The following is a 12,595-nucleotide window of genomic DNA, read 5'->3' as shown; positions in this document are numbered from 1 at the left end:
GAGCGTTGTCGTGGTCGTCCGAGGAAAAGCTGGGTCACCAACATCAAAGAATGGACCGAACGCGAGATGCCAGACCTGCTCTCATCTGCTCAAGACAGGACCGGGTGGAAAATTCTGTCTGTTGCTGCTGCCGGACGGTCCCCCCTACGCCCGGACCGGGCATGGGACTGACCTGACCTGACCTGACCTTGACAGACAGACAGCAGTCCACCTATCTACATCCAATGCAAGGGAGGTAACTTTGTGGATGCGCAGAACCCTCGAAAGGCTGACATTCCTGCGCATGTTGTTACTAAAACAACATGGCCGCCCTTGGTATCCATCGTACATCAACATAAACCTGTCTATGGCAATATCACTACTACCAGCTTCGTTTTTGCGCTGTTTACGAGTGAGCTCGATCTGAAGCACACTTTTGATACAAAATGGATAGTAAGCTTCTTGCTGGAGCATATTCGTATCCTTCCTACTAGATGTGATATTTATAGTGTAAGCCGTGAGAGTCAATTGAGTCGGTATGGGTGAACATATCTTTTATCTTTATAAGAGTTTTAGGTTGAAGCAGGCAGATGGTAAGTAAATGTAATAACGAAAAGTCCAGAAAATTAATAATCTTCGTAAGAGAACAAGACAAGGTGATTTATCATGATCATGTAATTAAATAAATTATCGTTTGTATTTAGAGAGGAATTTTTCTTTTCTAAGCTAGCATGTTGTTCATGGCGGTCATTTAATGTTGAAAGTTCAACATTAAGTCTTCGGAATATCTGTCATGCCATTTATTAGGCCTGTGTGGACCTTACCCGTTAATAAGTTTAAAGATCGTTGTTCACTGTATTATATTTTTAATGATTTGGTACTTACACCACAGATTAGATTATATGTATACTTCATAAAATTCTGTTGCTGACAAGTATTGAGCTAATGTCACCCAGTTCTGAAGTTTAAAATATTGATTTTATTTCATTTTTGTGCACAACAGTAACCCCTAACCCTATTGTTTTAAGTATACAGTTTTTTATGTTCATGATTATAATGGTAATAAAGTTATGATAGCTACTATAATAGTTTTTTAAATGTTGTTACCTATTAACTGAAACTAAGGTATTACTTTTCCCAACTGTCATAGGTCCTTTACAGTGGAAAAGGAAAATCACATAATAATATTTAAATGGGTATCTTGATTTTCCTTAAATCACTTTCAGAAAGCGATACAGATACATTGAAAGAGAACACATAGAAAAGTTGAAAAATGACTGTGTCCCAGAAAAGTTAGATGTTCTTGCGAGAGCACGACGTCTTTCACAAGAAACAAACAGACGAAGAAGGTAAGCGGATGCTAGATTTATTGTTTTTTGTGGCTTTGTTTTTGTTTTGTTTTGTTTTGTTTTTTTTGGTGGAGATATCAAAGAGGCCATATATTGTAGCTCCTTAGATATCTAATAATGTGCAGTTATGTTGTATAAATTTGACACCATCTCTGCTTGCTTGCCCCCTTACTTTTACACACCTTTGTGCAATCAAGTCTATTTTTAATGTAGTTTTTTTCTTTACAACTGGGATTCCTAATTGTTTAAGTTACTCTATATATTCACCATGCACGTGTGTGGAATTGGCAAGTTATAGGAATGCACCTCTATACATGTACAGATAACAGACATAGGAAGGAGATCACTATATTCTTCAGATTTTAATTTGCCATTTATTTTCTTTCTTCCTTTTGTAAGTGCAAGAAAGTTACTGTTCTAGACACTGACTTGATAGTACAGAGAGATATCAGTTTTAACTTCCACAATAAAAAGCTTAACTGACAGCATTTGGATACCTTGTCTCTTTCCCAAACAGTATCAAATTATTTGTGTATATTTCAGTTGTTTATAGCGTAAAAATATTTTTTTTAATCCTTCTGAGTATCTGCTTTTTGTTGGAACAAAAATTTTTAAATCTGCATCAAACTGCTATACTGAAGCAGCGAGGTTATAGGTCATCATGACATTAATTGTGAATTCATTATAATATGCTGATAATCTTTGTTTATACTTGGATGCTTAAATTAGTAGCATTCCTCTAGAAATCTGTAATAATTTGCAGACTTCAAGCACAAAAAAGAAAAACTGATGCTGCCCGTGAGGAGAAGAGAAGACAAGAGATTCTGAATCGACGTCACCAGGAACAGCAGCAAGCAACTGAAAAATACCAACGGTGCCATATAGGCGGTAAATCTCATATCTGTATTTCCTCTCACCGTCAAATGCATGGGTCTGTCCGCCAAAATGAAATTGATGAGGTTTTGAGACTAGTCACAGGAGTGTCACCTAACACCATTTACCGTGATGAGGAATTAGCAGGCATGCCGCTTATATATCATCAGCAGCAAAATAGTCAAGATCCCTTGACACGCTCACTTATAAAGAATGGTCATGGAGACAGGGCCAGCAGCCCCCATGACTCCCATTACAAGGGAATCGCAAGGCCAGCATCTGGGGTACAACGCACTCTGGATACTTCCATGAAAGCCGAAATGATTGAGCACAGCATGAGAAACCTGACCAGCAGTCGCAGTCGATTTGAACACCAGCTCGAGCAGCACCAGCAGTTCTTGCTACAGCAACAACAGAAGTCTCTGCAGGAATTCAACCAGGCCATACGTCAGGAAATAGACAACGATCCTACCCTTCAAGGGATGGAGGATGCAAGTGAGAATTCTTTAGATAATGAGAGTTTGTCCTCTTTGGATAGTCTTGAAGGACCATTGCAATCAAGCAGTTTTTCAGAGACTCGGTTTCAGCAAGCATATACAGATTCTGACCCAGGCAGGCTGAAAGACCATGTTCCTGGGCAGCCAGCAATTGACAGAAACAAAGTTAGTGGCCAGCTTGCTCAGGAACAGATGGAGAGGAAGCAGCAGGATTTGAAGAAAGTGCTAACAAGTAATAGCAGAAGTGGAGAGCCAGTTTTAAGCACCATAGCTAACAACCAAGCTGTTGAGTCTGTTTCTCAAGGTTTCAAGTCTGCTGTAGAGAACCAGCCTTCTAGGGCCACTGTGCTACAAAGTGGCTACCATCACAGCCCTACAGAAATACCAGTCAGTGCAACAGTGACTTCAATTGCTTCTGGTACACCTCCCTGCTTGGCTCAGCAAGCCATAGCATCTCCTCCAAATCAGGCGATAAAGCAGCCAGCCCCAGCTATGCAGTACAGCAGGCAGCTCCTGGCCCATCGCAGGTTTGACTCTAGTGGCAATGTTGGAGGTGGTGATGTACAGAAGGCAGACAGAAGGAATTACTGTTCAGGAAAAGTTGATGAGCTCCAAATGCCAGCACCCACATCAATGCCTTCTGCCAGCACATGCACAGATTCAGCTGTGCTTGCCACCTGTGCAAATAATCAAGATGACAACTTTGCAGAAGTTGACCGGCCCAAGGCTCACGTGTATGCTTGGATTTCCCCGCTGCCTTCACAACAGAACGAGACTCAGGGGCCTTTTTCAGCAGCCATAAGTGCATCTACAGTCTTACCCACTGTCACCCCACCTTTGTTTGCTAGCAACATGGCAGAAGACAGGGTGATGGCCACCAACATTAGCCCCCACAGTGCCCGCAGTACAGCCACAGCAGTCACCATGACATGGATCTACACTTCGGTCAATACCAACCACAACAAAGAGCCCTTGTATTCACAGGCACCCCTCAACCTGAGCACAGTCACAACTCACCAGTCCAGTTTTGGTGGCATCGCTGTAGATTCTGTGATTCCCAGGAACCAGGAAAACAATTCTGGGCCTCCTGTGACTCAGGTTGTTTCCCACTCAGCATCAGCAGTATCAAATCCCAGCTCAACATCGGCTTTTCAGTGTGTATCAGAGACCAGTAAAGCTATTAATGTGTCTAATATAGGAAAAGAGAACCAAGCACCTGTGAGTAACCTGGAAGGCAGTATTGCCAAGGGGACGCTTGGTCCAAAAAATGGACATCTGGCAGTTTTTAAAGACACTATGTCTGGAGATGGACCTCGTGAGTGTAAGGTCATGTTTGAGGAGGATAGCACAAATGCCATCCAAAAAGAGGTGCGAAGTATCTTGAAGAGACCCTCTCAAGAAATTGAATGGAAAAATAAATCATCCCTTGCCATGCGACAGACCAAGTTTGATGTACAAGATAGCATTGAGATGACCAGGAAACACCTGATAAACAAGGACTCCGAGAAAAGGAAGGTAAGTGAGAGCAAAAACTAGTTATGTCTTGGAGAAGCAGATTTATACCAGAACTGCAGTGCCTCTATCTAGAGATACCTCAAACAGAATTTCAAAGCTTGCTTATTTTCATTAATGTATTCTAGACTGAGTTAAAACTGACACTGGGTCTCAAATCAGATGAAGAAGAAAGCAGTCCGGTTTGCTGATCTTCAGTATGAGGAGGAAGGTGTAGATGAAGATGATGACAGTGAAGACAGCTTGACAGAAGCCACTCAGATAACATCTGTTAAGAAACAGTCACAAGATGACATCATAATTAGGCCAGGTAAGATGAAATGGTGTTAACTTCAGATTACTGTAGAGATAAGAGGATTATTTTCCTGGTTTGCTTTTTTATTTAAAAGGGGGGAGATAGTCTCAAAATCGAACATTCTTGTAACCAGAATGCTGATAGCGATTATAGATATGGATCATTTCACATGTCTCTTTCAGACATTGCCTGTCTTACACAAAACAAAGCTTGTACATACACAAGAAGTCCATCTTGGGATAAAACCCACACATTTTGTTTCTTTTTCAACTTCGCACAATGAAACAATTATAGTAATGACTCTGCAGCCAATGAAAACAGCTGTAAAATTCTTTCCTCTTCTAAGAATGAACTCAAAAGAAAATGAAGTGAAGCCTATAAGGCCAGTGACTCCCCATCAGTACTCACATCATAAGCTTGTTGTGACTTGCTAATTCTGTTCTGAAATGCGTATCAGATTTACCAAAGCAAGTGTTTATTCCAAGCATATGAAAATGCTGGTAACTTGGTTGCATTAAAGGATTAAGAGCCAATGCTATTTCAGTGTCTAACCAGTTTGAAAAGTTGAATGTGGGTTTTTGTGGCATTAAGGGTTTTTCAGTTTTGTTGTTTGTTTGTTTTTTTCATTTTCCCTCCTCTGTGATTAAAACATCACTTTCAGTTGCAGCCCCTGAGGTGAGGCATGTACGCCCTGCTTCAGCCAAAGTGGGATCAGGAGAGATGAACAATACAAGGGCTCCACGTGCTGCTAGTGCTGGACCCTCCCGTACCCCAGTTACCATCCGTCCTAAGGCTGCTGCCCACATCATCATGAGCAGTGAAGCTGCTGGCCACATGGCTGATGGCTCTATTACAGGCATTACTGTACACAAATCACAGCTGGAGAAAAAGGCTAGTAGGGATGCATGGAAATGTATTATGAAGTATTATGACACAGGCATTTCTAAATTTATTGTCAGTAAGAGATTTCCAAATTAATTGAAAGTACAAATACAGGTATAGTTAACCATTTTTTCAGTGTGTGCAGTAGCTCTCACTGTTTTGTTTGCTGCAGGTGACACTTGTCAATAACAACTTTATGTCATGCATTCCAACCTACACTGCCCTCAAGGCAAGTGATAAAATATCTGCTGGAACCACTACTGCTGGGAGCAACCCTGCACCTTTAGTACATACCATGGCACAGGGCAGGAATATCTCAGGTATATCTACTTTTGCCATGGAAGGGGACAGCATGCAGAAGGCTGGACTTGGCAAAACCACTTCTGCCAATGGAATTTCCCAGAATCCTCCTGGTAATGCCTCCAGGACACCAGTGAGCAAGGCCACCAGCACTTCCATATTGCTGCCATCTCACTCCCACTTCGGTAACAGCAACAACAGTAAAACAGTGTACAGTGAAACAGGACTGCGCATCGATCGCACACCCACTGATGATGAGATCAACAACCTGTGGATGAACATGCGCACCATGCTGGACAAGGGAGACAAGGGACAAGTGACAACAACCCCCCTCACCGCAGACACAGTGACATCTGGTGGCAACAACAACAGCAGTGACCATCGCATGGAAAACCGGCCCACTGTGCAGCTGTCTAACAAGTACATTGATGGTACATTCCTACCACACTCAGGTGGGATGCGACCAGCCTATAGCACATATAGCTATGCCAAAACTCCCACAGGAACAAACTCCACTGGTAACATACTGACAAACCATGTGAAGAGTGACAGTCAAAACAAAAATGGCTATGCTCAGCACTACAGCTTGTTGCAGCAACGACGAAACACTAGCACCACTGGCCCTGGAACACGCTCTAATGGCATGTCGGATCAGACATTACGGTCGGCACCTGTCAGCAGTAAGAGCTTAGATCCTCGTCAGATGACAAGCATGGCAAATGCGGCAGGGTACCAGGTTCAGGAAGAAGGTAGATACTTAACACGATGGCTTTTGTCACCACGGAAATTTGACAATTTGTATTCAGAAGAACTTAGACTGACAAATAATACAGTGCTCATGCTGTATAGCATTTTGTTTTCATTACAAAAACTTGCAAAAACAGCTTTGGTAACATGCATGTGGTTACAACAAATGTGTCGTGCACAGTCAGCTGGTCTGGGTTGATCTGAGTTGTAATTCATTAGGAAAATTAATTCCTGTATGTTTACCTCGTCTCCTTCTGCTCTTTGTCTAGTGTCCGAGAGCATGGCAGGGTTTTTGGCTGCTGAAGAGATGTTGCATACCATGGGCCAGGAGTCAGTGACAGTTGTATGATGGCAGCCATCGATTCAGCACAAACACAGCAGATCTACAACAACTTACGGCACAAAATCAACAAAGGTTAATGAGCTTGATTCATTGATCATTTGAGGTTCCGGCCTTGTGCATAGTTGTATCCTCATATGGTGGTTTTCATCCTGACAACTTGAGAAATCCAGACAGAATCCAAACATCAGGAGTAATCGTGTTTAAATAAGACCTTGAAGCTGCAAGCTTACACTGAAATAATAGTATACACATCTTTGGGATAGCCATTTTCAGCCAGCACAATTTTCTGACCTCAACAATGTAATTACAAGACTGTTCATTCAATTTAAATTCTTTGCTTTCCATTCTGCTTAGGAGGGCCATCTGCCTTGTCCATCGAAGAGCATCGGGTAGTGGAGTCTCTTGACAGATTGAACGACAGACTCAGAGGTACCTAGTCCTTGCATATGAGAGGTTAATATGAAGAGTGTATGATGGGAACTGAAGCGGGGAAACAGTCTACATTTTGTTCCTTTTTACACTAAAATGGTAGTCCTATGACTTGGGGTCATAGGGAGTGAGGTCAGTTTCACAGTAAATTGTTCATGCAATTGTATGTTTCTTGCGTGCTTTTTAAACTGTTTGTTTAGCTCTTTTCAAAAGTTAAAGCTCTGTATTTTTAAAATTCTGTTGGGATTTCTTGGCACAGATATTTTGTGTGTTGTGTTTGACTGAAAAACTGATGCCCCTGCCCCCTTTCTTCCAAACTTTGTCCCAAACAGTCATAGAAAACAGAGAACCAGGCAACCAGCAGGCCTATGGAGTCCTTCCTGGCAGTCACCGGGTGTATGTCCATGTAAGTGGAGCTTTTTGTGAATTTGATATTCTTTAGAGCTTGACACTGGAATGGCAGGCTTGCTCTTTTTCTTACGTTAGATAAGTGTGTTGGTACATATGTGTGTGTGCATTTTTATAAAAAAGAGAGAGGGGAAGGGTGGGATGGAGTGGGAGAATAGGCAAGAGAAGGAAATTTGTACCAGCCTTTCTGTGGGAGTGTTGATTTCAAATCTTGAAGATTGAACATAGGAAGTGGATTGAGGATGAACTTGAAAATCCTGAAAAAGAAAGTGTTCCCTTTTTAAATTTGATTCATTTTGTAAAAATATATCACTCTTTGTTTTCTTCTTTCTTCTCCATCTTCCTTCTTTTCACTATCATTTTATTTCTAAAAAGAGATGGAAAAAATTGTCAGGGATGAGTAAAATAAAGGTTTGTTTGAACAGATTACTTCACTAGCAAATCAGTGGGCAAGCAGAAGGGGTTGGGGTCTGGACATCACTTTATAACTCCAGAAACAAAGTACATTTCTTAACTTCCCCATTTTTCCCTGGGGAAGCAACTTACTCTCACTTCATAACTACAGCCCCAGGAATGTGTCAAAGTTAATGCAATGTTTGAGGACTGGCTGATACTTTACACATTTGTGTAGGGTCCCATAATTTATTAGTCTAGATTGGATCACCCAAACACAAATAAAACAAAAGGTTTGTGTGAAAGGAAATTTCTTGATGCATCTGGACAGTTTAAACGGCCATTGCTTAACCTGATTTGGCAGTGTCCTCCTGACCAAGCGTCATTGATTTTTCTGCTTGACTATTATGTGCATGGTAGTTTTAAGACTCACATCCTGTCCATCTTTCTTTGCATCTAGCGATACTTATGAAGGAGTCTTTCATCTCACAGTGATGAGGCATTTCCAGCCTCAGGCAGGTTCACTTTTTACTTTCTAAGTGTTGCCTACCTCTAGAATCATTGTGTAGCACCAGTTTTTATTATTTTGTTTTTTAGCCATAGTTCTCACCCGACCCCTGTTTGTTATAATGGAACATTGTATTATATGTGTTTGTCATGAAATTTTAATGGTTCAGGCTTATATTTGATATATTTGAACAGGGCCAAGCTTATGCTGAAAAATAATGCTAGGATATTTTAACTCCCATACCCCAGAAAATCAGTGAAGCAAAGAATTTTACTTTTAACAGTGAGAATGTTTGACAGTTTTGTAATTTAGTGCTTGAGACAGTTTTGCTGTTGTGAACATATGCATAATAGATTTTTCTTAACATTTGGTAAAGATGTAAACAATATTACATCTTCATTTATTGTGCATGGTGCTAATGTGTAGTGTACATGGTTAAGTGCTAAGAGTGGTATTGCATGCGTCTGTATTTGTGGTTGTATGCATGTCCACCGATTCTTATAAGCACATTTCTCTCAAACAGGACTGTTAAGTGCACATTATACTTGTCACTGTTGTTGCCAAAATTTCTTTTGTAAATGTCCTTGAGCACTTTTGTCATACTACCATGGTTTTTTCATAGAGTCACTTTTTATTTATTATCATATTATTACAGGCCATAATATGCTGTAAGTCGAAACTGTAATTTATAGAATTATTTTGTATATAATGCTGAGTTAAATAAACTAAATCTTACATTTATGGTATGAAAGTTGGGAAATTATCTTCCAGCTTTGGCTGTCATCTGTTCAGTGTGTATATTTACTAAAACACTTAATCTTCAGATTTACACCCCTGTGTGTGCTACATAAAATAATAGTTTCTATAAAACTGTTACTTCTAAGATTCAGCTTACTTGTCAGCAGGGTATCAAATGGCTTACCTAAGAAAAGACTTAGTTTTTCATCCTATCTGCTGCAAAAAGAATATGTAACCATGTTTGCCCATGGGAAAACAAGTTAATGGCTTGAGATTTTCTTCTTTTGTAGTCTGCAGGATTTCGGGGTCATCAACTTACATCACAACGAGGAGGCTTTTCTAGTCAGCGCATGGCAGGCAGACCTTTCTCTTCTCGTCTTCTGAACAGGCAGCACTATTGACAGAAACCAGATTGTGCACATTTGGCATGCAGTCCTTCGTGGATTGCACCTTCACAGCAGACCCAAATGTGTGGGGTTTTAAAATATTTAATTCACTTTTGCTAGTTCTCAGAAAGGATGGTTGTACCACTGGTTCTATGTTTTATCATCAGCTTTTGTCATTGCTAGACAAGGATTTTGCCTGCATGGAGGACTTTTTCATGAACTGGCTGGTTTTCTGCATGAGGTGTGAACATTTCTAACATTTTATTGTTAGCCTTATTGTATGGTTCTAGTATTACTTATGCAATACTTTGTACTGCATCTACAAGTTATGTCTATGTGCTTTCAGAACATCTGTTATTACCATATGCAATAGTGTTTCCAGAGCAGGAAGAGCATTCATGTACCAACTAACAAAAAATCTTATGACATGCTTACTGCTGACTACGGTAAAAAATAATTTTTTGTTCTCTGCAATTCCTTTACAGATGAATGAATGATAAAAAGTAGTTCGCAAAAACACAAGTGAAATAATATGCCATTGTGAGCATTAGCCTATCACTGAAACTAAATTAAAATTACTTAGTAAAGCTGGCATAAAAACTTTGTTGTTGATGTACTTTAGAGTTTGCATCTTCTACAATTGTATGGAGGTGGTGCAGCATCCCAAAACAGGGGAGATAGGTTTGCAAAGGTAAATAAAACTAGTTCGAGTATAGAAAAAAAATGGCTTTGCTGCAGACAGTGTTGTCATGTGACCATAATGAAAAGAAAGTGTTCAACAATAACAAGTAATGAGTCATTTGCTGGTTTTATGACTGTTTTATGTGGATGGTTGTCCAGAAATAATAATAATAAGTGCAAAATTTGTAAAGCACATACTCACACTTCTAAGGAGTAAGCTCTTAGTGCTTAAGAACAAGACGAAACATGGACAGCATACGATAAATGATATCCCTAAAGATCCATAAAAAGCATCATGTATTTATGCTATTTTCATGGTTACTTTTTATGTCAATTTTTGATGGTTTTGTAGGATATATATCTGCATTAGCTGCAGTGGTAGGTGCATAGCACTGGATGATGGTGATCTTTCTTCCTTTGGAGTTGAACCGAGGTGACATGAGTTGTGGGGAATCTGGTTCCCATGCTGTTAGTGCTCTTGCAGCTTCTGATATCATCAGTACTGCTACTCCTTGTGTGTGGTCATGGTCAGGGTTTTCATGTCCAGAGTAGATGATAGTCTCCCTTGGCAAAAGTCTGGTCTGACCGTTGCCATTCCATCTGATCTTTCACAGGCCGAGGAGCTTGATGCCATTGTTCTTCATTTCCTGGGCTACCTGAGCTGATTTCCCTCACTTATAGGGTTCTGATGTTCCAGGTCCCTATCCTGGTTTTTGCCATGGCCGTGAGAAGATGGGTTGTCGAGCTGACTTCCCAAAGGCATTCCCCAACACGCGTCATAGGCCCCTCCGAAGAGGGATCTTCCTGTCCAGGCTCTTGTTGTGCTTGTGTTGCATATGCGGTTTCTGTAGCATGGGTTGATAGGGACCGGCAGGTTACCCAGGGGGGTTTCCATAGGGTAAGTCTACAAATTTTGGCCAGATTTAACTGTTTCAGTCTTTAGTATCTCTTTACCAAGATTGAAGACACCATCTTTGTATATTGAGCAAGTTTTCAATATGGTTTTATTGTAGCTGTTAACATAGCAGATATCTTTCAGATTATTTTCCATTTACTTCATATTTTTTTGTCTGTGTAAGATTATGGATAATGGGGACAGGAACGAGAAAAAAAATTAAGTTTCTTTTGCTTTCATGTTTTTTTAAGTGTTGTTCCAGTAAGAGGTTTGTATTATAGACAACGGTCAACTGCATTCACATTCTGTTTTGTTTACTTGTGTTTAAGTATTAATTATTGAGGATTATTTATATGCCTTTGCTTCCATGGACTCTATTCACATTCCTTCTTGTTAATTGCAATTATTAATGTGCATAGATTTTTCATTTGCAAAGTGTGTGACAGTTGATCTGAATTATCTGTGCCAAATTTATATTATTAACAGCACCATTGTGATATGTTTATCCGTCCATGTCCATGTGAGTTAAAAAATATACATTATTAGAGACTTTCATCGCTTTTCTGATGAAGGAATATTAAAATTACATTCCTTTTTAAAATTCTGTTTTTGATGGTGTATTAGCAGTATTTGCTCAGTAGTGTTTTTTGTTGTTGTTTTTTTTTCTTTGTCAGATTGTTAATATATACAGGGTTCCAGAAGATCAACTCAAGTAGCAATGTGCCTTCATATTAAGGAATCAGACTAATTTGGTGAAGTCTGTAATTGTGAGTAAAAGAGTGGCTCGTAGAAGATTACTAGCAGGGTAAAATTAGCCTGACAATGGTGTACATGAATGTTTACTGTTGTGTACAATGCAAAATATATATTTTATTGAAACGTTTCTCCATTCTTTCATACAGGGAGGGTTTGTTCATGCATTCAACTCTTCTGCCTTGCAGTTATTAGTGCTCACCATGCACAATACAAAATGTATTAATGATAAAAAATTGTTTTGTTTAGAATGATAACTCTTTCTTTAATAAAGTGTCAAATGTATGAAAGTGTCTGGAGTGTCCAGATAAATTCCAACAGATTGAAACAGGTGAAAATAAACTTTTCATAGAGTACACACAAAAGTGCATGAACATATTTGCTTGTTTGTTCTTTATGTCACAGCATTCATTTTTTCCAACTAGAAAGATGAATGGCACACGTTTTCAGTTGCATAGTTTAAAATACAAAATAGCTATATTTCAGACCTAAGATAACTTTTTTTTTTTGATTTCTCATGGTTCAGCAAAGAGTTTTCAGGTTACAACATAAAAAATACATCATCCTAAAAGCCATTATCTAGGAACAACTTTCTTTTTGAAAAGTTACTACCACGATCATGCATCC

At 39.6% G+C, this 12,595-nt stretch overlaps 1 protein-coding gene across 1 annotated transcript; it reads left to right on the top strand.

Annotated features, from left to right (window-relative positions):
• Positions 1-270: 270 nt before the first annotated feature.
• Positions 271-12,344, top strand: LOC112566091. The gene is made up of 10 exons (XM_025242045.1): positions 271-457; positions 1,206-1,328; positions 2,092-4,213; positions 4,373-4,520; positions 5,167-5,396; positions 5,560-6,436; positions 6,763-6,849; positions 7,132-7,206; positions 7,539-7,612; positions 9,544-12,344. Exons 1-10 carry the CDS (start codon positions 426-428, stop codon positions 9,652-9,654), a joined length of 3,879 nt encoding a protein of 1,292 aa, XP_025097830.1. The 5' UTR covers positions 271-425; the 3' UTR covers positions 9,655-12,344.
• The last annotated feature ends 251 nt before the right edge of the window (positions 12,345-12,595 follow it).

This window comes from Pomacea canaliculata, linkage group LG6 (genome assembly GCF_003073045.1).
Source record: "Pomacea canaliculata isolate SZHN2017 linkage group LG6, ASM307304v1, whole genome shotgun sequence".
NCBI classification, from domain to species: domain Eukaryota; kingdom Metazoa; phylum Mollusca; class Gastropoda; order Architaenioglossa; family Ampullariidae; genus Pomacea; species Pomacea canaliculata.
This window is presented reverse-complemented; position numbering and strand designations above follow the sequence as displayed.